We start from the raw sequence: 25,552 nt of genomic DNA, 5'->3' as shown, positions 1-25,552 counted from the left end.
TAGACTATGGTTGGCTAGGCCCGATTCCCAGGTCGTGGGGAGATCTCAGCTGAGTCCACTCTTCCGCACTGGATAACGGGGGCCGGGTCCAGGGCACATTTGTTAATAACCCCTTCTAGATTCCTGGCAAATAGCCTGTCAGCGTGGTGTGGGTTCCATGCAGGCCGCCTCCTCTCCCCACGCTTGATATGCATCAACAAGAACGGCAGTGCATGGTGCAGCCAATCTGTTCTGCATCTGCCTTACGGAAGACTCAACAACAATAAGAGAATGTGAGTCTCTCACAACGACCGCCATCTCAAGGAAGCACCACGTAAAAGGTAGGCTAAAATGTAAACATGTGTATCTTTCGCCTTAGATGATCTAATGACAAGAGACAACGCTTGGGTCGTGGTTGTCATCGTCCAGTCGGTCTACGGCCCTTTGTACCTCATTGTCCCAGTTGCTCAAGCCGACGATAACCCATTCCAGGATGCCCACGAGCGAAAGAGCAACACACTGTCCCATCCACAGACCTGCCAGACCCCAGCCATTGAAAGCAAGGTAGATACCGCCAGGAAGAGCGCCCCCGTAGTAAGACACTGAGTTCACAAGCGCCCCTACCCACTGGCGGCCCATCCCCCTCAACGCTCCGCCGCAGCTGCCGTTGAGCCCATCCGCAATTTGAAACAAGGCCACGTAGGGGATGATGTCAGCAACGAGGGCAATAACACGCTCGTCGCTGTTGAAGAGGCCTCCGATAACACTTCTCGTAGCGAACAGGACTGTGAGAATAATCGAACCAAAGAGGACCGAGAGGATGGCTGCGCAGTGCGCAGAGCGTCTCGCTGCCTTGGGACTCTTTGCCCCGAGCAGATTCCCCAGCCGCGCCGACTCTGCGACGCCGAGACCGAACGGGATGGTGTTGATGATCTGATCCGCCGTCATGACAACTGATTGGGCGGCGAGGGGGAGCGTCCCAAGCCGGCCGGCAGCGAGCGCGACGATCTCAAACGCCCACCACTCGGTGCCGACATGGACGACGCCCAGGAAGGCGAGCTTGGCGAACGGCCACGGATTCGACAGGGCTCTTCGTGGTTGAAGTCCGCTCCAACACTCCTTGCCCTGGATTAAGGCGGCGTAGGCAACCAGGAGTAGGAAGGAAAGCCAGTAAGAGATGCCCGTGGCCACGGGAGCGCCGTAGATGCCGAAGCCGAAGGTGTGAATGAACAGGTAGTTGAGCACAGCGTTGAGCGGTGAGGTGATGAGGAGTGCGTAGGTCCCCGGTCGATAGATGCCCTGAGCCTGCAAGAACTTCTTCATGCACTCGAACCAGACGTATCCGAGACCGCCAGGGGCCAGGAACTGGAGGAACCGGGCGCTTTGGATGCAGATGGACTCGGGCTGACCCAGAGCCCTAAAAAGATGCTCCGAGAAGCACCAGATGACCACCACGACGGCGTAGAAAGCCGTCAAGACGAAGAGTCCCCGCTGCAGGAGGACTCCCAGGCTCCCCTTGTCTTTGGATGCCGTGAAGCTGCTTGACGCCAACGTGTCGAGCGCGCTTGTCCCGCCGAGAGCAATCAGCCATGCGGTTGCCATGGCGAACATGTATGAGAAGGCGGCGACGGCCAGGGCTTCCGAGGACAGCCGCCCGACGACAAGGACGGATACGGTTTGCAGACTGTTCTGAAGCATGTAGGCCAGGATGACGGGGATGGAGGCTTTGGTCAGAAACCACATCTCGGCGAGCCATTCGACGTGTTCGGAGCGAGCAACCGGTCGGCGAGCCGGGTGCGAAGAGAGCAGAGGTGAGGTTTCGTCGGCATACTGCTCGGGATCAGGAAGTGGGAGGTTGCTGTCCCTGGCTCGGAGCTTGTTCATTTTGCGTTTGGAAAGACTCGAAAGCCCGGTGATGTCGCGCGGTGTCGATGACTTTGATTCGAACGATACTCGGCCGTCCTGTCGAGGGTCGACAAGACCCAAAACAGCCGAATTGGCTTTTATGGGCGGGATTGCGAACCATGGTGTATTCGTTGCCGGTTGTCGCCCAACCGTGGCCCTTCATGCATTCATCCACGACGTGTTTCCCCTTCTCTTTTCTGATGGGGAATTCTGCAGGGAATCCACAGACACTCGCAGTGGACGTTATCGGACCTTTCGATGCGCACTCCGCGATAGCCGACCGTCCCCGCCCCGGATCGGAGCCCATCAACGAAGAGTCAAATCATCATCGGCCCAATATCGGCCATCCACGGGTCCGCGGAATCGCGACGCCCTGATACCTTTGGCAACAGCCCACCGGCGCCTATCATGCTTTTCTAGGAAATGTAGCCACCAAACCCCAGATATCGGCAATCGCCCACGCGTTCTGGATGTCACCTGCACAAAACGACAAATTCTGCACTAACGCAATCTGGCAAAGTACCCGCCTCTTGATAATGCAAGAGGAGGTGGGGGGGAGTGTCTGGGTTCCGGCAAAGCATGGAAACGTGGGGAATGCTAGACTGATTATGGTGAAGTACGCGCTTGAGAACACCAGATGACGATGGTGATGATGGGTTTGCATACTGGCGATCGGCAGGAGGGGAAACGATCTCTGGAGTGAGGGATCCTTCCGTCTGTTGAAGGTAAGGTATATTAGGTCCTTGCTTGCAGTGCAAGCCAGTATGCTCTGAGTTCCATTATTGTTGTTCGCTGGACCGAATAATTTACAAGGGGAAAAGAAAGATCAATGATGCATTCCGAATCGGTACTCTTGGCCCTCAGTTGGGCAGCCATTGCTACCGCCCACGCCGGCCATGGGCAGTCTCAGAAGAGCATTGCTGGACCCCACAAGTCTCTGTGGTATAACACACTTCCCGGTGATGGTGGTACACAGGTATGTCAGGCTCCCAGAGGAACTCGCCCTGGTACCAGGTACCCCGTCACTTACACGCTGAGGCAGGCCGACTCGGTCTTCTCCGGTATCTCTACCTTTGGCCGTCTGCCCTACCAGCCTTGCCTTCAAAACCCCGACGCCATCTACGACATTGCTTTCATCGGTGCCCCTTTCGACACAGGGACATCGTATCGGCCTGGTGCTAGATTCGGTCCCTCCGGGATTCGACAAGGCTCTCGTCGTCTGAATCTTTAGTATGTCTCACCTTTGTTGTTCCTGAGCAAGCATCACTCAATGGGTTGCTAACCACGGGGCTAGTGGAGGATACAATGTTCCCCTGAAGACCAACCCCTTCAACAGCTGGGCCACTGTGCTCGACTGCGGTGACATCCCCGTTACCTCGTAAGGCCCTGACTCAGCCTACTCAAGCCACTTCGCCCTCGCAGACATCTCTAGGACTGACACAGACGAAGGTACGACAACACTTGGGCTCTGAAGCAGATTGAGGAAGGTCATTTCCATATCCTCTCGCGCCCGCCTGCGACAGATGCCGACAAGAGGGGCCCGGCAATCAAGGGCAAGACGCTGCCTCGCGTCATCACGCTGGGCGGAGACCATACCATCACCCTGCCCCTGCTGCGGTCCATCAACCGTGCCTACGGCCCCGTCTCAGTCATTCATTTTGACAGCCACCTGGACACATGTAAGCCCGTATCTGCCTCCGAAATGAAGCTGAGCCTTTCCTGACGGACGCCGCCAATCTCAGGGAAACCCAAGGTCTTTGGCGGATCTCCCTCCGACGTCGCCGCAATCAACCATGGCACCTACTTCTACCACGCCGCCATGGAGGGTCTGCTCGCCAACGACACCAACATCCACGCCGGAATCCGCACCACTCTCAGCGGGCCCAGCGACTACGACAACGACGGCTACTGCGGCTTTGAGATTGTTGAGGCCCGCGAGATCGACACGATTGGCACCGACGGCATCATCAAGAGGATCCTCGACCGCGTTGGCACCAAGAGGCCCGTCTACCTCTCCATCGACATTGACACGCTGGACCCGGCATTTGCCCCGGCCACCGGCACGCCCGAGACAGGAGGCTGGTCGACGAGGGAGCTTCGAACCATCCTTCGCGGGCTGGAGGACCTCAACTTGATCGCAGCCGACATTGTCGAGGTCGCTGTAAGTTTCTCCTTGCTCGACGACACTCGATTCCTCCAAGATTCGTACTAATGAGGAGACAACGTGAAACAGCCCGCGTATGACACGAACGCCGAGCACACGACCATGGCTGCGGCCGATGTGCTCTATGAGGTCATGAGCATCATGGTGAAGAAGGGCCCCTTGAGCAAGATGATTGAAAACAATGAGGCGGATGATCTTTGATTTTTGAGTGGTGAACTGGGACTCGACAGATGAGCATGAACAGGGCGTTTCAGGGGGATTGAAAGGTTTGAAATGAACTTCACGAGCTAGAAGAATACACCGCCCCATATTTATAACTGTCATTCCAAGTTGATCCGCTCACTAACACCCTGATCATCTCCTTTCCTAACAAACTCCTGCCATTGCAATTAAGACAGAAGAGAAAAGAGGCAAAGACAGAAGAATTGAGGGCTCCTCAAACCGCGTATGGTATCATAAGTGGTCATTCAATTTCGTAATAGGTCTGAAAGATCAGAACAGAATTATGTTGTAGTCCAACTTCTCTGCACCGCAGCACCGTCAATTTATGCCTACTAGAAACTTAGACGTCAAGGTTGTAGGAACAAGACACATACCCAGCAGTTGGCTTGCGCACAGCTCGCCGCTACAGTCGCCCAGGCTCGCCCTTACTCTCCATATATCCTGCAGTGCCTGGCGGATGATCCTGACATGGAGCGAGCGGATACACTCCTCCAGTTTGTCGACCTTGTCCAGCGCAAAGCCCTGCTGCTCCTCGGTGAAGGCCTCGCAGCCGAGCGTGAAGAGCGGCATCGCCATGGCGACCCAGGTGTGGCATGGCTGACCCTGGCTCATGCTGCTGAGCATGTCCTGCATGGCGCAAACCGCGTACTGGATGGGCCGCGATCCAGATGGAAGGTGGTACAGCCGCCTGTACACGTGGATCAGTGTGGCTTGCTGGAAGACCTGGTGGCAGAGCGTGAACTCGCGGCCGTACTCGGGCGACAAGGGTGAGCCGATAGCTATGGCCGGCGGACTTTTGGAGTCGCGGCTGATCATGGCCTTGATTTTTCCGAGGAGAACGTCCGCCTCGAAGGATGGCTGTGTCGCACCGTCGGAGCTCAGTCGCGACAGTTGATCGATCTGGTGAAGGACCTCCAACAGCTCGTCGCTGTAGCCCAGAAATCCATCAATAGCCGGGCTTGGTGCGGGCTCGAGATTCACCTTTCGCGTCGTCTCCGTTGGTGCATGTCCCGATGGTGTGAGCTCGGAAATTTCTGAAGGGGGAATATATGGCAGGGTTTGCAGAGAGAGATAGAGCTGATGGAGGTGCTTCATGGCTGACCGTAGAGCGCTTGATGATGAGGCTGTAGAACGGCGGCGAGCCATATCACCATCTAGGAGCGCTCTAACTCCCTGTAGATGAATGCGCCACGATGATGTGCCCTGGCGATAGGTGAAGACATCCGTGAGACACCAGATAAGACAGGTTGCCAGCAACGTCTCGCTCATCTGGCCAGTCTCCAAGGCGCTCCTCAAGAGCGGCAAACCGGACGACTGTAGATGCCCGAGGATTTTAGATATCTCGACGCCATCCACTGAGAGGACTCCGCGAGACAGAAACCCCGCGGCTGACAATGCAAGGCAGGCTGACATCAGCTGAGGCGACTCGAGGGTAACAGGGACTAAGCCCTGGCGGAGGTCTTGGTGTATTGAGGGATGACAGGAGAGGGAGGCAAGAATGTCTCCCGTGAAGTAGCTCAGAAGCCTTCGGTATGTCGGCGAGAGCGGGATGCCGTTTGGGAGACGCCGTGGGAGGGAGGAAGCTAGCTCAGTGGTGGGCATCTCCGGCAGCGCCCTGTCCTGCTGAACCAAGGTCCCTTCGTCTAGATCTGAGCCAGGTCAGTCCGGGTTACGATACGGAACAGACGTCGCTGGTGCTCTACCTGCTGCGTGACGGCCTTGGCTTCCACGAAACAGAGGCTGGCAACCAGCCGAGGATTTGCGTACGGAGCCATTGCGGCCACTGGCGCCCCATACCAGCCTTAGGGTGTATCTGCACGTCCTGTTGAAGGCAGAACATTGACCACAGCCGGGCTTCTGCTCATCACACTTCCGTCTCCGCCTCCGGCACTCCTCGCATCCTTGTCTCGATCGTGTGGCTGGCATGGACCGGTCCGTCAGCGGGATCTGCGCATGTCACGTTGCTACTAACGAGTAGTGCCTCCTAGAAAGATGGATCGTGATCATGGCCCGCGAAGAGCACGCACGATACGAATGTACCTTTCCGACAAATCTCGAGCAGCAATCGATGCTTTCGAGACTAACATCATGAACCGTCCTCATGTTGGCAGCTCGACCCTCTGGTTTTAGATAATGGCATTTTCAATGGTGGAAGATACCCTGGCAGCGCAAGATAAGGCACGCCCCAGTGGAGATTAAGCGAGCCTTATCTCGCAGAGGTGCGCGGAGAACGGATTACAGAATACGGATAAGGATGAAAGAATGCTTCGACCGTAATTACCGTTCCACTGAATTGCGACCCGCCCGACTACGCCTGCGACCCAATTTTCGACCCGACAAACGACAACGACAACAAACGACAACAAACGACAACAAACCACAAACGACAGACGACGTAGCCCCGACAATGCGCGCTCATCGAAGAGGGGATGTCACCCTGTCCAAGCGGGGGGACTGGCTCGACTGATATGACAGCCTTCTACATGTCGCATGAGATTATGGACTTGAAGACCCCGTCGACATCGAAAACAACACGCCTGTCTCAGAGATCCTCGTCCCGAATTTCGTCCCAAAACCCGACAAACCGAATCCGCTCGCCCTGTTCCCCAACCCTCTGGAAAAGCTGCCGTCTGAAGCCCTTGAGAAGGTCGCGGTACCGGTATTGGACGAGAAGGGCGACGCTGTCCAGCCCCGACAATACACGTCTATCCGGAATCAGGCGATCGAAGACGATGCGCTCGTGCACCTCACCAGCGCCCAAGCCGCCGGTTGGAGAGCCAGACGGAAAATGTACCATCATCGCGAGGCCCAAAGGCGCACTCAGCGCAAGAATATCCTCGCTATTCGCCGCTGGATCCACATCGACCCGGTCCTTTTATACCGTACTCGCGGCCGCGATGACCTTTGAAAAATCGTGCAGTCGCTGCGATGCGCTTTCCCTCGCGATGCAGAAAAATCACGGGCAATGTCGGAGTTCCTCGACAGGGGCCGCATGGCCGGCGCCCCGGGCCTCAAGGTCAATGACTGGTTCCGCCAGTGGGTGTCGGGCATACGACAGCACACAACGACTTGAGGGCCAGGACGTGGCGGGAAAGAGGCAGAGAAAGCTTTATTCCTGATGGGGACCGACAAGTACATGCCAAGGTCGGCTGACAGACATATCTCCCTGCTTGATAAACGACTTGATGAACAATTTGCATCTCATGCTTGCGTATGCAAGTGATGATTTTGACTACTGGCGGCCACACCTAAACCACCAAGACAATCCGACCTCGTCCGAGCAAACTCACTGATTCTCATGACGCCATCAAATTCCCACCGCACGCCGGATGAGGGGTGCGAGGAGAGTGAGACGTCACCCATCACCGTCGGCCCGACACGATCCTGTCAGTGAGTTCAAGTAGAGCCTGCGAAGCAGCCGAGAACCCTCCATGCACTCGGTTGGCCGGCAAGAGTTCTGGGCAGGGCGGCTGCCCCGTTTGTGGCAAATCACTAACAGTACGTGGGACAAGTATCAGGGTCGAATCAAGCGTTGCCGCTCTTTGGCTAGATGGCTCGACCGAGGCGCCACGCAAGATAGGGACATCAAGGATGCCGAAGAGCGCAACAAGCTTGTGGGTCAAATTGTAATTCTGGAAAACGCCGCCTTACCTCCTGTAAGTCTTGACAATATACCCTGAATGGAAGGGGCAGAACAAATCTCCTGATCCCTTCATACTTCCTGCTGGGTTGTGGGAACGTAGCTACCCATTGTCACTGCTCCCTCGTATTCCAGGCAGGAGCTTGCTGGAAGCGTTCCTCCTGCTCGGCCCAACTCAAACCACATTCTCCCAAGATCCGCAAGACAGTACGATAGAAGTGTCCCACACTACCCAAAATGCTCTACCAGCAGTCTTGCCCTCAATCTCCAACATGGCACCCGGCATCAAGATCAAAGTACAGTCATTCTTGTCCCGTCTTCTCACAGGAGCGGCGGGAGTTGTACATGCCATCACATCCCGGAACAAGAAGGTGGAGGACTACCCTTGGCAGAGCCCCTCCGCAGAGGACCGTGAGTCACCCCAGTCATTGGACTCCCATCGATCCTGTTGTCCTGACCAGACACCGCCAGGCCGAAGCCCCTGCCCGATGCTCAACGCCCTTGCAAACCACGGCTACCTTCCCCGCGACGGCAAAGACATCTCCGTCCCTCGCTTGGTCACGGCGCTGCTGGACGCCATCAATCTCGCTCCGGACGCGACCATTCCCGCGGGGCTGAAAGCGCTGCAGACGTCAACCACAGGAAATGCGCTCACCTTCCACCTTGACGATCTCGCCAAGCACGGCAGTAAGCAGGCCACACAAGCCTTCTCCCTGCTACAAGCATCTCATCTGACCTGCCCTGTCTCCCAGTCATCGAGCACGACGGCAGCCTCAGCAGACATGACATCCACGCTCCGCCACCCAACAACAACAACAACAAGGACTTCGCGCCCGAGGTGTGGGCGACGGTGTTGCCGCAGCTGGGGCCGGATGGCGACAGGGACGACGACGGCACCATCTCGATTGACACTGCGGCCAAGGCACGGCTGGCGCACATTGCGGCGGTGAAGGCGTTGGAACCGGAGTTCAGCATGTCGGCGGATGACATTAAGGCAAGCGTCATTGAGACGTGTCTTTACTTGCTTGTTTTTGGGGAGGGGGCCGAGGGACGAGCCAGGAGAGAGTGGGTGAGGATTTTGTTTGGTAAGTCCCTACCGTGCTGTCTCTCTGTCCTCGTGCTGCGCTGTCACTTGTGTGCTAGGCACCTACGGGATGGTTGAGTTGCTGACGGTTGCACAGAACAGGAACGGCTGCCGTTTGAAGAGGGGTTTAAGCGGTCAAAGAAGACGCTGACGAGTGCGGACATTCAGATGCTAGAGGAGAAGGTCAACGCGGCGAGCCAGGAACAGGCGGATACGACGGTAGGAAATGAAGGACAGTAACTTGGAAGGGGTGGTGTTATCCAAAATGCCGGTCAGTGGTGGATGAAGAGGAGCAGGTGCGACGAGGTTCTCCATGAGTGTTCCTGCAGTGTATGGGGAGTATTGCAACTTTAAGACCTCAACTTCTATGATACTCGAAGGCAGATTGACCAACCAGTGTCCGTATTGGACTTGGAAGTTGTCATTCTCACTACTGCAGGTTGCGAATCTCAAGCGGGAGCGCAAGCCCATGGCGGCGTGATTGGTCAGCGGGCCCCTGCTGGTTCTTTATCGGGCAAGTGGGAACTCAAGTGCCAAGAAGTCGCGTCGCTTAAAATAGCGATTTGACCAGCCCTCTGAGATCAGTCGACTGGCGCCCCTGACACGACTTCATCCTTTGTTTAAGCGCCCGGCGATCGCGCCTCTCCAAAGAGTCGCTTGTTTCCACCAACAAATCAATTGGTTTCACCGTCAAGTCTGTGGCCCCATGTGCATTGACTGGTCCAGTGGTCGGCGGTTTCTCAAACGACGCTTCCCAGTGCAACGCTCCCCCCAATCGCTCCTAGCAAATCGGTTCACTGAACAGGGGTCGAAACGCAAACCGCGATGTTACAAACAGCCAACTCGTTATCGCGATCATGGGCCGACAAGTTAGGCCGCGGCTGGTTCCGGTGCTGCTTTGCTTTAAAAGACGGTCTTCCACGAGCGAAGAGTTCTTTTCTCTGGTCCATCGCATTGTCCATTGTGTGCTCTGGCTTGAAGCTACCATTGTTTCCTTACTATCTCTAAATCTTCTTTTACTATCTCCTTTATTACGCGGCGTTGCGGGTCATCTGTCATTGTCTCTTTGTTGCTGGCCAACAGCTTAAGAATCCCCATCTCTTCATACCTTCTTTCCTGTTTGAAATCTTGACAAGATGAAGATGTTTCTTACAAAGTTGGCAAAGATGTACTTCAAGCGTGAGTTGAATCCCATGTCTGAGAGATTGATTGCCCCATTGAGTCAGGTGTGCTAACAGGCTGGCAGCATACAGCATGCTTCGTTATGCTCCATATCTCTTGATCATCCCGGCCGTTGTCTTTCATGGTATGCGTTTGTGCTCTTTCTCGCTTCACCGTTTGCTTTTGCTAACGTTCTTTGCAGCCATGTCCCTGACAGGATGCGTGTCGACATCCCCGGCAATCCCCAACATTTACGTTGTGGCCCTGCGCTCCAACAACAACACAACCGACACTCCCATTCAGGTTCGCATCGGCTACTTCGGAATCTGCGGCATTGACGAGGACGGCACCCGCTGCCAGGCTGCCTCGGGCCGTTCCGTCGAAACTCTGGCCGCAAACTTGTTCCCCGAGCTTCAGAGCCGCAACTCCTCGTCTAACAGCACCGCTTCTGCCCGCCGTGACGAAATCATCGACCTCGTCACCACGGCGCTCGACCTACAAACTCGCACCTTCATTTCCGTCCTCGCTGGTGCCGCTGTGCTCTTCACGCTGGGCATTGCCGCTCTGATCCTCCTCAAGCGCGACGTCCGGAGTCCGTCCAGCTGGGAGCACCCTATTCGGAGCACTGTTATCCGACGCGTCACCTACGGCATGCTTTTTGGGTCGACGGGGCTCGTGTTTGCGGCCAGCCTTGCTACGAGCCAATCTGCCGGGGCTTTGGAGTACGCCTCTGCCGGCATGAGCCACGCCTCGGTGCTGATCAAGTCGGGGACCACGCTGCAGGTCCTGCAGTGGATTACTTTTGGTTTTCAAGTGTTGTTTGCACTATCAGTGCCATGCCTAGTGAGCTACAAGTCACCAGCGGAGGAGGAGTATAAGGCGGAGGTGTGAGGGTATCAGGTCACATGGCGCGAGTTGACTGAATAGTAGTGCCAAGTACTCTGTTCTAACGCAGCATTGCTACCTGTTATTTTCAGAACCAATATATTGGTAGTGATTTCGCCCTCTTCCTCTTCCTCTTCCTCTTGCTCTTGCTCTTGATGCTCCTTTTTTTGTTGCGAACTTCCTCTTTTGACCTAGCTGATTGCCCACGTCCCATAAAACCTGTCGCTGTCCATCGCTTCCTAAAGGATATAGATGTCAGACCTTGCCACGAATAATGCAGACAATTATCAGGCAACGAGGTTCCCCATTGGTGGTCTATCTAAAGACTCTCTATCCATTCGTCACCGCATCTTAAAGAAGGCAAGCAGCGCGTAATGGAAGATGTTCGGGTCCTTGTGCGGGTACATGAGAACGAAGTCTCCAACGGAACCACCCTCTTCATTAACTGTTACCCCCTCGTTGTCGGCCAGTACCTCGGGCAGCTGGGCAAAGTCGAAATAGATGGCGACTTTGAAGTTGCACAGGGCAACGTGCCGTGTTCGAAACTGTCTGGCGTATTCTGCGGATTGCTTGAGAAGCTGCTTGGCGTCCCTGAGAAAACGGATTTTCAAGTTGGCTGCGAGGTTTCTAGCCTGCTGAACGGAGGCGACCCCGGCGGGCATGATATTGCTCATTTGCTTGCTGACGACGCCGAAGTTCTTCATCTCCATCACAGTCAACGTTCTTTGACAATTGACGGGCTGCGGACCTCTAGAAGCTAATCGACGCGGACATCGCGACCATCCCGAGGGCACACCTCGCAGCGCACACGAAGGCGATATGACTCCGGCAGCTAGATCTGCGCCATGGCGAACTCGATCGGGTTCATGATGAGCGTGGTGACGAGCTCCATGATGTCGGCTTCACTTGTAGTGTTATCGATCTTGTTGAGCCCAACAAAGGAAGTTGCGGTGAAGCCTTCCAGGATCTCTTTCACACTCTCAACAAACTGCCGAGCCCCAATGATGCGCTTCTCGAAGGCCAACAAAGCCCAAACATTGGCGGCTCGGTGTTGTTCGTGTATTCAACGCGTTCACCGATCGAAGCCGTTTTAACTGCTCGTGGATCTATCCTCAACTACGGATAGTTGAGACTACGGGTGACGGCGCCATACATAGTGAGCGTTCGAGATTCTGTTGTCCCGCGTCCGCGCTGTTAATCAACGTCTTACTTCAGCCGAGGCTGCTGGCTTCGCTTACTCTCGGAGCTGCGTTCGGAGGTAGGCTGCGAGCGGCGCGATGCCGCCGTTGCCGTTCTGGCGAACCGCGCGGCCCGATGCCTTGGAGAGATCATCGTGCCGGTTCCTGGTGGCTTGAATGATAGCGTTGTGAGCGAAGGGGTACTTGTGCAAGCGAATGGCGCTTGTGTACGCGGAGGATGCTTGTATGAGCGAAGGGTAGTAGATGTCAGGTTCAGGCGCTCCATTATTACAACAGCCCAGGTGGACTGCTCCATATGTGCTGCGATGTGGGAAAATGGGAAGTGAACCAAAACGCCCCCTTCTTCCTCGAGGAATATTGCACGTCAGAGGAAGTTGAAATGGGTTAGGGCAGGTACCAATTTTGAGCAACCGATTTTCCATTGTCACGCGCCGACCTACACAGGAGCCGCGGTGAAGAGGCCGGAGACACACGGGTGCTTTATCCACAATTGGAAGATTCACTCGGTAAGTGGTTCGAATAGCGTGGCACTGTCCAGATCTGCTGGCTAACGAAGTTTCTCTCAGATATTCGAGGCAGGTGTATGGTGCCGACGGCTGGGCGCTGGCTGACAAGATCTGGCAGGAGACCATGGCCGAGTTGTCATTCGCAAGCATTGAGGAGCTACTCGACTCGATGAACTAGACAGATCAAGAGATGCGGCTTCTATGTCTGACGATAGCTTCATTCTCATTTCCCGTAACGATGCATGATTCAGACCGGTGTGTTGGGTTGCTTGGGTTTGAGGAGATGCTTCAAGGACCTCCTGGATCCACCACACGCTGGACCGGTCCAACAGTCGACATGTCCCGACTCCCTGAAACACCGAAATCGATTCTCCACCACCGTTCAAATTTTCACCCTCAGCGCGGTAGCCAGCAACTCAGTTGGATTAGCCTCGCCCGGCTAGCTCAATCGGTAGAGCGTGAGACTCTTATGCAAGAGACAATGTCATGCAGAGGGTTCATCTCAAGGTTGTGGGTTCGACCCCCACGTCGGGCTCAATTCCCGTCGACCATTGAATTGTATCTTTTTCCTTCCTCTTCAATCTTTTGCATTTCATGCAGGAGGCTGTCTGGCCTCGCGGAGTTGGGCTGACCATGTTTGTGCTGAGACAAGCACCCTTTTTTTTCTTACTTTTTTTTTTTTGGTTGACTCAAAGGGGTACGGAGTATCATCATGCGCCCAAATGTGCAGAATGTCGCAGCTAAGGCCGCGCCCGGTGTGCAGAAGGGTCCATGCTTCTCATGCCAGTCATTAGGATCAATTCGAGACCACGGTAGAAATACTCTGCTCGGGCGAAGCAAGCGATCTGGTGCAGCTTGTGGCCCGTCACTCGTTTGAACCTCGTGAGCAAGAAATCGTCGATGATCTTCATTCCGAACTGGTTGTCGAGTTTATCGGAGTTTATCAGCATCAGTCAGAATTCATTAAACTTCCAGTCGTCAAGTGATGAAGGAAAACAAAAGGAAAAGGAACTGCTTTCAGCCCCAATAACACCTTAGTCGTCCATCCAACTTTTGCGGCTGTTTCGAGAAATCTGCTCCGTAGATGACCATGAACGTTCTATGTGTAAAGCAAACGTGAACCTGGAACGCGTTGGGAGCAAATCGTAATGGGCGGATGAGCTGCGTGAGGAACCTCGCGACAGGAATATTGCAGTATGTAATCTGGAGCCGGAAACTTGGGAACTGTCTACGGATAGATGGTTTGAAATGAATTATCCGACGAGGACTGCACGGACCGTATCACTCGGATACTGGCATCACCGAAACTTGGTTAGTGCGCGGATGCAATGTCCGGGGTGGATTCAAATCTTCAGTAGCTGGGGATTGGACGGGCCAATGTACTACTGTACGGTGCTCGTCGGGGCTTCGAACGATCAGACAAGCCGCCCAAGGAAAGCTCCGACGAGATCAATCCGACGCCAACAGAACAGTTCAGCGCATGTCGTATGCGTACATCGCTGAGCCATTATTGATGGCGTTGCAATTCATCGTCCAGCTACGGATACGCATGCTCTTTGTCAGCGACTCTCGGGAGTCGTTTACATTGAGCAGGTTCCTATACAGGGCATCAAATCTGAGGTAATACGCGGCATAGCCATCCCGTCCGCGCACAGCGGCCGGCTGGGGGTTAGCCTGAGCTCTCGGCCTGGTCTATTGGCCCCTCATTGTCCGGCCGGAGCCTCAGCTTACCCAACTATGTACTTGACGCTCAGCATGTTGAGTGGGTGCACAAACATCACACTCTGCTCAGCAACAACTTCCATTATCCACTGACATTGCGAATTCACCATCCGTGGCCGAACTCACAGGAATATCAGCAGCTCATCGTGTTGTAGACGGCATAGAAGGACAAGACAGCGCCCGCCATGCTTCAAATCCACCGATCCCTTCAGTCTCAGCTGCGCCTCCGCTCCGCAGCGACCTCCGATCGTCGCCAGAGACTATCGCCACGCCGCTGCGTTAGAGCCGCCGGCAGCGGGCTCGCTGGCCCCAGTGGCAGATAGGGGGATCTGGCTTTCCCACGTTTTCCCCAGCGGCGTGCGCCCGCCAGGACCTGGCGCCAAATGACCGGCGCGGCCGGGACACGGAAAGGAACACTACAGATAGCGAGGGCCGGAATATTGCCTCCCCGTTTAGCTGTGGGTTTCCGTCTTGTTGTTGGCCTCGGGGAGAGGATGCGCCACACGAAGGACCTCTGTATGAGTTGGAGAGCCAGACGAGCTACGCCCTCCAGGTCCGCGTCTATCAGCTCGCACACGTCGTCGTCGGCGTGATGAACGAGAAGCGGGCGAGCCGCGAGAGATTTCTGGTCGACAAGGTCGTCCATGAGCAGTTGTTTGAGAAGACCAGGAAGGCGGTGCGAGCGCTCAGGCTGTGGTGGAAGAGCATCCTGCCCCTTAAGGTCGTGCAAGGCTTCGCGCTGTACCGCTGATACCCAGACAACGAGTACCACGAAGTGGTCGAGCTGGACAACAAGGCCAGGGCCGTTTTCCATGAACTCTGGCACGACTACAGCCATTTGAAGAAGGATGAGGGCGGCCGCTGGTTGCCATGGACCCAACAGTATCTCAGTAGGGGCGACATCGTCACGACTGGAAACTTGAGCAGTGGTCCCACGGTGGATAATGGAACTGCAGCCAAAGCGACGCCAGCGTCTCCGTTGGAGAACGACGAAAACAGAGGACGAGGATGCTCGAGCCAACGGTGCGTCGTGCTTGACGCTGTCACTGGTCCTCAAATGGTCCATGACCAAAGATTGCCATGTACGGTTCGACCCCCATCCTCCTCAGTCTCGCCATCGGAATCTGGTAATATTCTCAGGAGGCTGATCGGGTTGCCGTGTTGCAGACAGCTTGGACGGTATCGTCTTTCATGATTGGCGTTTCACAGGGTAAGTCTATGACCCAGTGGAGACACGCCCGTTCTACGTTGAACCTGACCCGGATTGTGGTGTCAGACTTTAGCTAGTCGTTCTCGCATGGCTTGCTGCGATAACACAGCTGGAACACGTCTGGTGGCTTCCAAAGACTCAGGTACTTGTCGACAACCGGACCAGCAACTCTCTCTCGAGGCAGCCCAAGGCAGCTTAGAACAAACAAGCGACTGGCGCTTTAACAGTCGAGAATCCGTCCTGGTACAGGGTATCAACATCTGTAGATTCATTCTATTTTCGCTTCATATACCACAATCCGCTCGTCTTGCTCATTGATTCTTTGTCACATAACGGGTTGTGGCGATCCTCAACCGCTTCCCACAAACGATGATAGGGATGGTGAGCAAAGCAAACACGCCCATGATCGCCGTGAATCCGGCAAATGGAACGAGATAGCCGCTCTTCTCCATCCATTGCGCAACAATGAAGGTCCAGGCAAAGGGAATCAGGGCGCGGAGGATGCAGATCATGACGAAGCAGTCGCTGGCCAGCTGCTCGTACGAGTCAATGAGCTGAGAGCGGTCAGTCACAGCCTTAAGACAATAGAAATCAGGGGATCACTCACATAGCCGAACCAGATGGACGGCACCTGCGTCAGTGCAAACGCCACCATCCCATAGGCAAACTCCAGCCCAACCCACTGGTACCTCCCCGGGTACTGCGCACAAAAGCCAAACACCAGCAGCCCACAAGTCCCAACCAACAACGACGGCAACATCAACCCGATCCTGGCCTCAGGCTCGGCAAACCCATGGTCCTGGTCCCGCGCCAGCCTCTTCAGCTGCCGGTCGGCCAGCAGACCCGTGCAGAGCCCGCCGAGCAGGATGCCGACCAGCGCGCCAACAAACAGCAGCCCGGCGTTACCTCCCCAAAAATACGGTTTGTGGTTCAGGATCTGCGGTCCCACCGTCGAGATGACCGCCACGCCGCCGACGAGGCCGCCGTACTGCATCATGACGATCCAGGTCGCCGGGAGGAGGAGGGTCGTCCACGGTTTCATGAACTGGTGGACGACGTTGCCGCGGTACCGGCTGAACTTGAGGGACTGCGCGAAAGTGTAGGGCGGCGGGCTGTACTCGGCACCGCTGCCCTCGCCGCTGCCCTCGCCGCTGACCGGTCCGCTGCGACGGCTCGGCCCCGGCTGACCCCCTCGCCCTGGCCCTGGCCAGGAGCTGAGCTCGGTCTGGGACGATTCCGTGTCGTACCATGTCATGCCGGTCTGGTTCGCGGGCGTCGGTGTCACGATCGAGGCGGACAGGACTGGTGTCGCCGCCGACGGGGCCGGAACTGGTGCTTCGGTCTGCGCCACAGAGGCCCTCGTCGCGACGGCAATGATGGTTGCCCACGTGTATCTTGTCGGCAGCGTGAACCGGGCAGACGGGAGGTCGGCGAGGCTGATGCGGGGCGGTACCGAGATTCGCGGGGCCAGGTTGGGCTGGAATGTCTGCAGCGAGGCCTGCTGCCAGTGCTGCTGCTGCACGGGCAGCGCGTGTTTCGGCCGGTCGAACATGGTCTCCGGCACGAGGAAGAAGGTGGCCACGCTTGCCAGACCCGTGAGAATTGCTCCGACCGAGAACTGCGCAACCCATCCGAGCCCGTTAGCGATGTACCCGCCCGTGATGCCGCCGAGGACGGAGCCGCTGGCCAGGGATGCCGTGTAGAATGCCTGGAGGGGAGGAAGGACCACGTCAGTTACCGAATGGAGTTGCATCTCGAAAATCGGGGCGCTTACCATCCAACCTCCGCGTTCATGGACGAAAAACAAATCTCCAACGACAGCCGGCGTGACTGTCTCAGATGCTGAGCTCCCGAGACCTTGAAAAACCCTGACGAACAAGGTCGGGGTGAAGCCCTTAACGAACACGCCGGTCGTCGTAGCGACGGAGAGCAGCAGCGTGGAGACAACGAGGACGAGGCGGCGTCCAAACACGTTGGAGAGCGGGACCCAAAAGACGTTGCCGAGTCCCAGGGCGAGGACGTTGAGCTGCTGAGCTGTTAGATCCTGACCAGCAAAGAGGGCAGCAACGAAACCGCAAGCGCCCCGGAGGAGCGCAGCGAGGAGGGCAAGAAATACGAGAGGGAGAGTTGTGGGAATAGGGCCAGCGAAGAGGGCAGCAATGGCTACAGTACCGACAAGGGGGCGTACCGCGACGAGTTGCATCAGGTCGCTGAGCGGCCTGACGTCCTGGCGGAACTCCCTGTTCCAGACCGGGAGGGCTGGGGCCAGTGAGGCCGAGAGGAAGTTGGCGACGAAGGCGTAGAACGCCACCGTCATCATGCACGCCATCTTCCTCCAGCTCGGCCAGTTCAAAGGGTCGGCGGGGCTTAGGGTCGGCAGCGGGAACTGGACCACGCGATCCACGTACCGACCGTTTTGGTGGATCACGCTGTGTTCTGTCCTCCCGTATTAGAATCCGCAGTGGCCCTCTGGAGAGCGAAGGGATGAGAAACTTGCCAATGAGGGTCACAGTCCCCGGAGGGGTGGCGTCCTTGACGGCCTCGCTCGAGAGGGAAAACGCGTGTCTCCAGCCAGCCATTTCTGGGAGCAGATGGCTGGCTTGCTAAAGGATGGAGAACCGGGGGTGGAAGATGGTCTGGTTTCTGTGAGGGGTTGGTTCCGTTTATATAGACTTTCCCGGCTCACTGGATCCATCGTTCTAGCAACGCACCGTCATAGCGGTTGCATCTCAGGTCAGGGTACCAGATTCCTCACTGAGAGGCTGTGCGCGTCGGTGCGTAAGTCGCTCGGCAAACATGGCGCATCCATGACGTTAAACGTGTTGCTGTGGGCGCATCGGGAGCAAAACATGGCAATTATGGACCTCGCCTCTCGCAGTCCTAACTCATATGAGAGCTCACAGTAGCTCAGACAGCGGCCAGGCCGGGCAGATAACTCGCGGGCCGCAGCTGGCGATGCCATCTCACGCGCTGTGATGACCTCGTGTTGCAAGACTAGCAAGAGCAAGGCTTCTTGTCAACGTACGTAAGGCTGAAGGCGTAAATGGAGGCATTCTGACGACGGGAGCTGCATTCATCGAGGTAGATCAGGACAATGTGCATATACACCATACATGACAGCAGAGTTAGATAGACGAGTAAGCAGAACCAAGCTGTGAAGCGACGGCTTGCTGCAAGCTGATGCTGATGGTACTACTACGCAGCTCTGGGAGGATGGATCTCGATGAACGCTGAGCTACTGTAGGCAATCACTAAGTTATCAATTGCTTGTGCAACGTAATGTCATCGGAAAAGCTGTCGTCAAATTCGAGAGCTGCAGGGGGGTGATGGTAAAGTAAATATGCTCAAGCAAAGAAGAGATGCTTGGGTAGATTGAAGACGCGCAGCTGGGACGCTCCTATACTGACTCCTGACTTCCCAGTCATAATGTAACACCCAAATCCCATCTACGCTCAAGAGAGAACAACGCTGCAGCCGTCTATACCATAATGATCCAGTCATTGCTGAAAACGTTCAAACAAGTAACCCGACCGATGCCCTAATTATTTACCCGTTACCCCCAATCCCGTAATCACATTCTATATGACACCGCCATCTACGCCGCCGACCCAGCCCCCTTCAGTGCCTCGGTGTTCAGCCGCCTGAAGTTGCTAAACAAGCTGACCATAAACGCGACACCAGCCGCGCCGATGGCAATCGCCAGCGCAACCTTAATGCCCGCCATGTAGGCCACCAGGATGCCGGGCACCTCCTCGGGCGTGAAGACGACGCGGATCATGGTCGCGCCGGTGCCCAGCACCTTCATCGGGTTGACCGTGGGCGCCACCGTCGGCAGCCGGTTGAGCATGGTGTTGACAAAGGCCGATTGTGCGGCCGAGACCTGGAAGGCGCCGCCAACTGTTTGGAAGACTGTTGTCATGTTGTGTTAGCTTTTTTTTTTTTTTTTTTTTTTTTTTTTTTTTGGCTTGGGAGACAGTGAGGGTGGAGGAGGGGAGCTTACAAAGGATGATGGCCGTGACGGACGAGATGTCGTCTGGCGCAGACGTGCCCTGCCCAATGATGATGGGGACTTGGAAGGCAGCGCCCCAGGCGAAGCCGCCCAGGATCTGGTAGCCTACCCACTTCCCCGTGTCGGTGTCGATGTCGAGTGTGTAGAGCAAGCCTGCGGCGATAGTGGCAATAGCCGCACCCCCGACGGCCACCGGGGCGGCGATGCCCGTAATCGAAATGCCGACGCCCGAGGCGACAGTGGCCACGGTGACGGAGAGGATCAGTGGCAGATTGCGCACGCCAGACTCCGTCGGGCTCGTGTTGCCGATGCTCTGGAAGTAGATGGGCAGATAGTAGATGATGATGAAGTAAGCACCCGCGAAGAGGAAGCTGAAGACGGACGACACCCAGACGTCACGGTGGAAGAAGAGGCGGGGCACAATCATGGACCGCTCGCCGTTCCAGTACTCCCACGCGCCAAAGGCAGCGAAGATGAGGACAAAACCGACGATCAGGCCGATGACGGTGGCGTCGCTCCATGCCATTGTCTGGCCGGCGTATTGGAGAGCCAAGATGTACGAGATGACACCGCCCATGACGAGCACGGTTCCAACCGGGTCCATTTGGAGGATCTTTTCCTTGAGGGGCGCCGCGACCGGCTTGGCCCCGCTCGGGGCCTTGAAGAAAAAAGTGATGATTAAGGCCGAGATGCCGCCAATGGGGAGGTTGATGTAGAAGCACCACCGCCAAGTGACGTGGTCAGAAAAGGCGCCGCCAATTAAGGGGCCGACAACGGCGGCGATGCCGTATGCGGTTCCGATGATGCCAGTGAACATGGGTCGCTTCTTGGGGGGTGCCGTGAAAGCAATGATGGTGTAAGCCCCCGAACCAATGCCAGCTGCGCCGACACCAGCGATGGCACGTCCCACGATCAAGGCCGTCGAGTTGGGCGCAACGCCGCAAATCAAGCTCCCCACCTCGAAGATGAAGATGGCGATCAGGAAGCTGATCTTCAGGGGGAAGTACTTGAATACTTTGCCCCATGTCGACTGGAAGCCACCTACGGTCATAAAGAAGGCAGAACCGTACCAGGCGACGTCTTCTAGACCTTGAAACTCGTCTGTGATCCTGGGGATAGCGGTCGCAACAATGGTCTAGAGTCCTTGGTTAGTCTCTTGGCTTGGCCATGGCAGTCGGGTCCGGATCAGTAGGGAGGGACGAGCATACCATATCAAGCGAAACCAGAAAGATGCTGAGCACTAGGGCCACAACGATGAAGCTAAACGCCAACCCGGTGGGATACTCCATCTCATCCGTCCCTGCACCCTCCTCTTTGACGCTGCCGCTTTTCTCTGGATCCTTCTCATTCTCGTCCCCCTTCTCCGTCGGTGTTGGCGCACGGGTACTCTCGCCGCTCAGGTAAGCCTCGGTCTTGGGAGGGCTCAGGTTCGACGCTGGTGCTTCACTCGAGCTGGGCCGGGTGGCTTCCGCAAGGGTCGCCTCAGAGGACCGGGGTCCTAGTGCCTTTGGCGACGTCATGGTCTGGCAGTTGTTTGCGGATGGCGTTGTTGTCGATGTCGGTAATAGATCCTTGTTCAGTGGTGTGGCAGACACGCCTCGAAAGAGATGAATGCTGTGTGACGGGGTGGAAGGGAGCGTGGCAGGAACAGGACAGAACGCGTCCAGACTTCTTATAATGTATGCACCACACTCCATCTCGATTCTCACACTCCCGATCCATCCCTGCTAAGGGAGCGGCGTCGTAAGCTCCGGCCCCCCGGCTGACCAGCTCATTCTGTGCTGATGAATCATGCTCAGCGATTCTAATGAGGAATGTGCTGAAGCTGGGGCACGGCACAATACCTTGTCCATCGTAGGGGCAATGTGGCCGAGGTACTGAGGTGCCATGGTTCATGCTGACTGCTCTCGGTCACTTTCTGCGTTACAGGTCCCTGATTGGGGCGTAATTTGCTGTGGTACGAGTGCCTGGCTGGTGGCTCGGACGTGCTATCGTTCCGTGTGCGTGCTGACGGCATTGTGGTCCAATTAGAATTTGGAAGCAGATCAGGCGGAAAAGAAGGTTATCGAAGCTCGGAAATCTCCTTTGGTGTAAGGGGTGCTGTGCCGGCGTGTTGGGAGTTGCAGCCCGTCAGCCCTAGCCTGAATGAGACAAGGGCCAAGGGAGTCTGGCCAGGTTTATTCAGCAGCCTGCGTTCACGGAGATATCCAGCCAAAAGTCTCCGACAAAGTCCGGCCCGGGCCTGATTTTTTGCCAGCCAGTTATTTGCAAGACATCTTTGTTCATTGCGACAACGCTGCAATTCCCACGGAGTAAGCTCCGTCTAATTCCGCGAGTCCTCTACGGTTCGACGGAAGAGTCAGACCGGGTTCCCAACGAGAGCAGAGGGGACTGGACTGTTAGCGGACCTCGGGTACAGAGTACTCCGTCCTTGCGTACAGATGGAATGGTCAGCTTCTGACTTCTGACAACGTGGCTACCCAGTCGTCCTGGTCCCGAAAACCTGAAAAAACGAACAGATCAGATGACGCCTGTGATTGGTTGGAGGTGAGAAGGAGCAAGCTCCGGTCGGAGCCCGTTTCTTATTGCCGGCCCCCTAAGTTCCAATTTCAGCGTGCTGCAGCCCTTGTTGGACAAAGATCAATCTTGCTTGATCCCACAGCCAGGGAGCCGGCACCGTTGGTGCTGAATTCTTTTCCTTTTCCGTGAACAACTCCTGCCATCATACCAGATTGACGAGGCGGCGCAGCGTATAATTAACGTTAACGCAACCGCTCAACCCGTCGCTTCCCCTAATGTCCGATCCAGCGGATCCGACATCCGAAACGTAGCACATGTTGAGATGGGAAGGCAGGGGAAAGAAGCTGCTTCGCGTTGGTTGTTGCGGTCCGTCCACAAACCATCCGAAGTTGCAAAACCAAACGGTAACTTGCGACAACTACACTCGAGTGAACTATGATGTGGCTCAACGCAGCTCTATTCGTCAGAACGCCGTCTTCCAATCGGATCTAGACATCTACGGCTCCAAGCGCGTTCATCATAAGAAGACCTCGAGGTTAATCTCCAGTGTGCTCACCGGGTACCTGGAATGATTAATACGGACAGACTCTGGAGCTGGAGGTTTCGAAGTGACGCGGGCTTACCTCAGATCAAACTTTTCCAGCACAGTAGGATGCAAGACACCGAGCTCACCAATCCGCTGCAGCTTGCCTCCCAGCCGCACGTAGATGGCAGCAGCACGCCCGTTGAAGAAGGTGGGCTCGTCAATCTCCTTGATGAAGTAGCCGTCCTGTTGACTTGGGTTCTCCGTGACCTTAAAGTCGATGCTCTTCCCCGAGAGTCCCTCCTCGTGCGTGACAAAGGCAACGCGCAGCATCGTCATAACGCGGTCCAAGAGACCGTGAACAACCTCAAAACCGCTGTTCTTGCCATAGTATGCAGCGGCCCAGTGACGTTCGTTCCTCGCTCGGCGCTCGACCGACTCGTCCTTGAAGACGACATCGGAGGCTTCAAAGATCATCAGGGGAAGGCGCATCGCCTTATTCTCACTCAACGTCTTGAGAAGACCAGGGAGCAGTGATGTCCGCACGACTTGGTACTCAACCGTCTTCGGGTTGGCAAGCTTGACCGCCGTCTTGCTGTCGTCCTTGCGGTTCAACCAGTCAAAGTTCTCCTCCCGCGAGCAGAGAACCAGTGGCATGACCTCAGCCCAACCCGCCATGGCGCATTCGTGGCGCACAATGTCGCTGAGCTTGTTGATCATCAGCGGCTTGCCAATCGTGACTGATCTGTTTGGCGATGAGCGTGGAAGGTCATTGAAGCCGTACGCGATCGCAAGATCCTCCATCTAGGACGTCGTCAGCCAACTCGAGAGGCAAGCAAGAAACACCTCAACCTACCACGTCACACGGATGCAGAACATCAGCTCTTGTTGGCGGGACCGTAACTTTGATGAGTTTCGGGTTCTCCGAGGGCTGGGCGGTATATGCCATTTTGCTCAGGAGCTTGCAGATCGACTCGGGGGATTCCGTGAGGCCGCAGACCTGGTTCAAGTAATCAACCTCAACATCCATGGTCCGCGTGGCCAAGTTGGGAGTGACTCGAGTCGTGCTGTTGTGCTCCGAAATGACCTTGACCGGCTCGACGGTGAAAGGCTCGGCGCAGTACTTGGAGAACATGGCGACCATGATGTTGCAGACAATGTCTAGCTTGGTCTGGTCTGTCGCCGTCATGTCGATGAAGACGTTCTTTGTCTCAAGCGTAATCTTGGAGCGCTCGCTGTTGATGATAGGGGGTAGCGAGCAAACGTTCCTTTCGGCGTCGAGAATCACCGGGTAAAGGGGTTTGTCACGCAGAATGTGCAAATATCTCCCCAGATGCCTGTCCGTTTCGTAGAAACCCATCAGCTCCCCGCCGTTGATCTGCTTAGTCTGGTTAAGCGGAACGAAGTTGATTTCTTTTGGAGGCAGGGCCTCATATGTGAAGGGCCCCTTAATGGTATCGAGGTCGTGGGTTCCAATCCTGTCCATCAACTATCAGCAATTCGGCCACCAGAGAAACCATACGACTGCGAGCACTCACGCAACCAGAGTACGCTGCCTGGCAAGGTTCTGGTGGAGCTTGTCCTGGAGGCTGATGAAGGACTCGTAGGAAGCGGAGGTGAACTTGATATTGCGGAGGATTGCGCCGGCAGCATAAGGCCGAACCTGCGCGGTGTCTTCTGTGATAGTGAGGGTCTGCATCTTGTCCTCCGGAATGTCGACCAGTCTCCAGTTCGGTGTCGCATGCTTGCCCCGGAAGATATTCAGGTGCATTGCAATGCCTAGAGGCTCTCAGTATTCTGCCCCTGGGTGCCATGATGCCAGGAATATACCTACCCTCGAAGCACAGCATGTCATAGCGATTGGCGGGTATCTCGATGGCCAGCTCCGGGGCCTGGTCTTTGGGCCGCGACGGGTCGTTTTCAGTGTCCTTGTCGAGCTCGATGCCGAACTCAAAGCATAGTTGTTGGAAGCTCTCCTCGGTGAACCTGTGCAGTTGCCGTCCCGTCAGACTGCGGACGCCATGGTGGGTAAGAATGCATCGTGCGATGCATCCTGACCAGATCTGGCGGGGTAGCTGTTATGTCTTACTGTTCGCCGAGCTCCTCGAACAGGGCATACTTGTCGACGTTGATGGTCGGCATCTCGTTGCCGACTGTCGGATATCAAGTCGCGCTGGAACGAATTGGCGTGGTGCAGCCCCGGGACAGCTTGTAACCAAAGTATCTGCGTTTTTGGATTTTGTTACTGCCCAAAACCCCGACCATAAACCGATCCTGCCACTCACAGATGACTCAAATTGAGGGGCATCTTGACCACCTAGACCGCCAATGGCGACCAATGGCGGGGCCACATCGGAATCCAATTGTTGCCGAGTTCCGGCTGCTTCCGCGCACAGACCACTCCACAGTTTTCGCCTATAACTTTCCACCTGGTTGCCAGTTTCTTCCGAACTTCTTTTCCTTTTCTTCTTCATACTTACCTTGGTTGGGTGCATCTGGATCAAGAAGCAGGGGCACCAGAGTGATAGCCTGCCATTGCACATCGGTGGAGCCCGTCACTCTCGATTGTCCTTCGGGGCCGTCGGAACCGTAATTTTTGATGTCTACGCAACGTCCGTTTTTCTTTTTTCGCTGTGATCACTACTCAAGTAGTGACATGGAGAAGGAAGTGTTTAGGGCTTGCGTCGATTTTGTCGAGGGCGTGCTGGTGCCGTTCGTTCGCCGAGGGCCCTGCGTCTTACCCCAGGGCCGGTCATGGCAGAAGGCGCATCAGCTGGAGGCGGGTCAGGACCACAGCCTGCGGGAGGTGGAAACAAATCAGCG

The 25,552-nt window shown here is 55.9% G+C and overlaps 13 protein-coding genes across 13 annotated transcripts; 5 read left to right on the top strand and 8 right to left on the bottom strand.

The window, feature by feature from the left end:
• Positions 1–337: 337 nt before the first annotated feature.
• Positions 338–2,296, bottom strand: N657DRAFT_646859 (putative MATE efflux family protein subfamily). The gene has a single exon (XM_062793197.1). The coding sequence runs from the start codon at positions 1,861–1,863 to the stop codon at positions 364–366; it is 1,500 nt and encodes a 499-aa protein (XP_062645958.1). The 5' UTR covers positions 1,864–2,296; the 3' UTR covers positions 338–363.
• On the top strand, positions 2,257–4,358 carry N657DRAFT_646858 (Arginase/deacetylase). The gene is made up of 7 exons (XM_062793196.1): positions 2,257–2,609; positions 2,706–2,860; positions 2,927–3,114; positions 3,179–3,262; positions 3,334–3,563; positions 3,627–4,045; positions 4,118–4,358. Exons 2-7 carry the CDS (start codon positions 2,714–2,716, stop codon positions 4,247–4,249), a joined length of 1,200 nt encoding a protein of 399 aa, XP_062645957.1. The 5' UTR covers positions 2,257–2,609; positions 2,706–2,713; the 3' UTR covers positions 4,250–4,358.
• N657DRAFT_599074 (uncharacterized protein) lies at positions 4,180–6,399 on the bottom strand. The gene is made up of 3 exons (XM_062790052.1): positions 5,974–6,399; positions 4,645–5,919; positions 4,180–4,572 (listed from the first exon to the last, which is right to left on the bottom strand). Exons 1-3 carry the CDS (start codon positions 6,194–6,196, stop codon positions 4,541–4,543), a joined length of 1,530 nt encoding a protein of 509 aa, XP_062645956.1. The 5' UTR covers positions 6,197–6,399; the 3' UTR covers positions 4,180–4,540.
• Positions 6,276–7,343, top strand: N657DRAFT_691474 (uncharacterized protein; the record flags this gene model as incomplete). Its single annotated transcript, XM_062797111.1, has 3 exons — positions 6,276–6,306; positions 6,781–7,152; positions 7,222–7,343. The coding sequence occupies 3 exons, from the start codon at positions 6,276–6,278 to the stop codon at positions 7,341–7,343; spliced, it is 525 nt and encodes a 174-aa protein (XP_062645955.1).
• Positions 7,344–8,182: 839 nt separating this feature from the next.
• On the top strand, positions 8,183–9,475 carry N657DRAFT_681985 (Cloroperoxidase; the record flags this gene model as incomplete). Its single annotated transcript, XM_062796443.1, has 5 exons — positions 8,183–8,321; positions 8,382–8,597; positions 8,663–8,995; positions 9,092–9,213; positions 9,434–9,475. The coding sequence occupies 5 exons, from the start codon at positions 8,183–8,185 to the stop codon at positions 9,473–9,475; spliced, it is 852 nt and encodes a 283-aa protein (XP_062645954.1).
• Positions 9,476–10,130: 655 nt separating this feature from the next.
• Positions 10,131–11,046, top strand: N657DRAFT_634988 (uncharacterized protein; the record flags this gene model as incomplete). The annotated part of the gene is made up of 3 exons (XM_062791320.1): positions 10,131–10,173; positions 10,241–10,300; positions 10,358–11,046. 3 exons carry the CDS (start codon positions 10,131–10,133, stop codon positions 11,044–11,046), a joined length of 792 nt encoding a protein of 263 aa, XP_062645953.1.
• Positions 11,047–11,381: 335 nt separating this feature from the next.
• N657DRAFT_672787 (uncharacterized protein) lies at positions 11,382–11,764 on the bottom strand (the record flags this gene model as incomplete). Its single annotated transcript, XM_062795658.1, has 1 exon — positions 11,382–11,764. Exon 1 carries the CDS (start codon positions 11,748–11,750, stop codon positions 11,382–11,384), a length of 369 nt encoding a protein of 122 aa, XP_062645952.1. The 5' UTR covers positions 11,751–11,764.
• A 1,017-nt stretch (positions 11,765–12,781) lies between these two features.
• Positions 12,782–13,431, top strand: N657DRAFT_493453 (uncharacterized protein). The gene has a single exon (XM_062787646.1). The coding sequence runs from the start codon at positions 12,936–12,938 to the stop codon at positions 13,374–13,376; it is 441 nt and encodes a 146-aa protein (XP_062645951.1). The 5' UTR covers positions 12,782–12,935; the 3' UTR covers positions 13,377–13,431.
• N657DRAFT_646854 (uncharacterized protein) lies at positions 13,429–13,925 on the bottom strand. Its single transcript, XM_062793195.1, has one exon. The coding sequence runs from the start codon at positions 13,654–13,656 to the stop codon at positions 13,486–13,488; it is 171 nt and encodes a 56-aa protein (XP_062645950.1). The 5' UTR covers positions 13,657–13,925; the 3' UTR covers positions 13,429–13,485.
• Positions 13,926–14,525: 600 nt separating this feature from the next.
• N657DRAFT_493429 (uncharacterized protein) lies at positions 14,526–15,620 on the bottom strand. The gene has a single exon (XM_062787645.1). It carries the CDS (start codon positions 15,531–15,533, stop codon positions 14,682–14,684), a length of 852 nt encoding a protein of 283 aa, XP_062645949.1. The 5' UTR covers positions 15,534–15,620; the 3' UTR covers positions 14,526–14,681.
• Positions 15,621–15,988: 368 nt separating this feature from the next.
• On the bottom strand, positions 15,989–18,750 carry N657DRAFT_621362 (MFS general substrate transporter; the record flags this gene model as incomplete). Its single annotated transcript, XM_062790616.1, has 6 exons — positions 18,171–18,750; positions 17,866–18,118; positions 17,452–17,703; positions 17,029–17,385; positions 16,285–16,938; positions 15,989–16,231 (listed from the first exon to the last, which is right to left on the bottom strand). Exons 1-6 carry the CDS (start codon positions 18,254–18,256, stop codon positions 15,989–15,991), a joined length of 1,845 nt encoding a protein of 614 aa, XP_062645948.1. The 5' UTR covers positions 18,257–18,750.
• A 522-nt stretch (positions 18,751–19,272) lies between these two features.
• On the bottom strand, positions 19,273–21,206 carry N657DRAFT_634985 (MFS general substrate transporter; the record flags this gene model as incomplete). The annotated part of the gene is made up of 3 exons (XM_062791319.1): positions 19,273–19,586; positions 19,678–20,821; positions 20,895–21,206. The coding sequence occupies 3 exons, from the start codon at positions 21,204–21,206 to the stop codon at positions 19,273–19,275; spliced, it is 1,770 nt and encodes a 589-aa protein (XP_062645947.1).
• Positions 21,207–22,657: 1,451 nt separating this feature from the next.
• N657DRAFT_664804 (phenylalanyl-tRNA synthetase) lies at positions 22,658–25,170 on the bottom strand. Its single transcript, XM_062795258.1, has 5 exons — positions 24,819–25,170; positions 24,564–24,715; positions 24,268–24,508; positions 23,586–24,207; positions 22,658–23,533 (listed from the first exon to the last, which is right to left on the bottom strand). Exons 1-5 carry the CDS (start codon positions 24,869–24,871, stop codon positions 22,826–22,828), a joined length of 1,776 nt encoding a protein of 591 aa, XP_062645946.1. The 5' UTR covers positions 24,872–25,170; the 3' UTR covers positions 22,658–22,825.
• Positions 25,171–25,552: the final 382 nt, after the last annotated feature.

Source organism: Parathielavia appendiculata, assembly GCF_033297405.1.
Source record: "Parathielavia appendiculata strain CBS 731.68 unplaced genomic scaffold N657scaffold_9, whole genome shotgun sequence".
NCBI lineage: Eukaryota > Fungi > Ascomycota > Sordariomycetes > Sordariales > Chaetomiaceae > Parathielavia > Parathielavia appendiculata.
This window is presented reverse-complemented; position numbering and strand designations above follow the sequence as displayed.

Bases quoted from the DNA above. Each gene is read 5' to 3' on its own strand.
- N657DRAFT_646859 (XM_062793197.1), bottom strand. From the start codon at position 1,863: ATGAACAAGCTCCGAGCCAGGGACAGCAACCTCCCACTTCCTGATCCC.
- N657DRAFT_646858 (XM_062793196.1), top strand. From the start codon at position 2,714: ATGATGCATTCCGAATCGGTACTCTTGGCCCTCAGTTGGGCAGCCATT. The intron at 2,861-2,926 runs GTATGTCAGGCT...ACGCTGAGGCAG, and splicing joins CCGGTGATGGTGGTACACAG to GCCGACTCGGTCTTCTCCGG. The intron at 3,115-3,178 runs GTATGTCTCACC...CCACGGGGCTAG, and splicing joins TCTCGTCGTCTGAATCTTTA to TGGAGGATACAATGTTCCCC.
- N657DRAFT_599074 (XM_062790052.1), bottom strand. From the start codon at position 6,196: ATGCCAGCCACACGATCGAGACAAGGATGCGAGGAGTGCCGGAGGCGG. The intron at 5,920-5,973 runs GTAGAGCACCAG...GACCTGGCTCAG, and splicing joins CCAAGGCCGTCACGCAGCAG to ATCTAGACGAAGGGACCTTG. The intron at 4,573-4,644 runs GTATGTGTCTTG...GCTGCGGTGCAG, and splicing joins GTGCGCAAGCCAACTGCTGG to AGAAGTTGGACTACAACATA.
- N657DRAFT_493453 (XM_062787646.1), top strand. From the start codon at position 12,936: ATGCGGCTTCTATGTCTGACGATAGCTTCATTCTCATTTCCCGTAACG.
- N657DRAFT_646854 (XM_062793195.1), bottom strand. From the start codon at position 13,656: ATGAAGATCATCGACGATTTCTTGCTCACGAGGTTCAAACGAGTGACG.
- N657DRAFT_493429 (XM_062787645.1), bottom strand. From the start codon at position 15,533: ATGGACCATTTGAGGACCAGTGACAGCGTCAAGCACGACGCACCGTTG.
- N657DRAFT_664804 (XM_062795258.1), bottom strand. From the start codon at position 24,871: ATGCCGACCATCAACGTCGACAAGTATGCCCTGTTCGAGGAGCTCGGC. The intron at 24,716-24,818 runs GTAAGACATAAC...GCAACTGCACAG, and splicing joins TTCGAGGAGCTCGGCGAACA to GTTCACCGAGGAGAGCTTCC. The intron at 24,208-24,267 runs GTGAGTGCTCGC...GTTGATGGACAG, and splicing joins AGGCAGCGTACTCTGGTTGC to GATTGGAACCCACGACCTCG.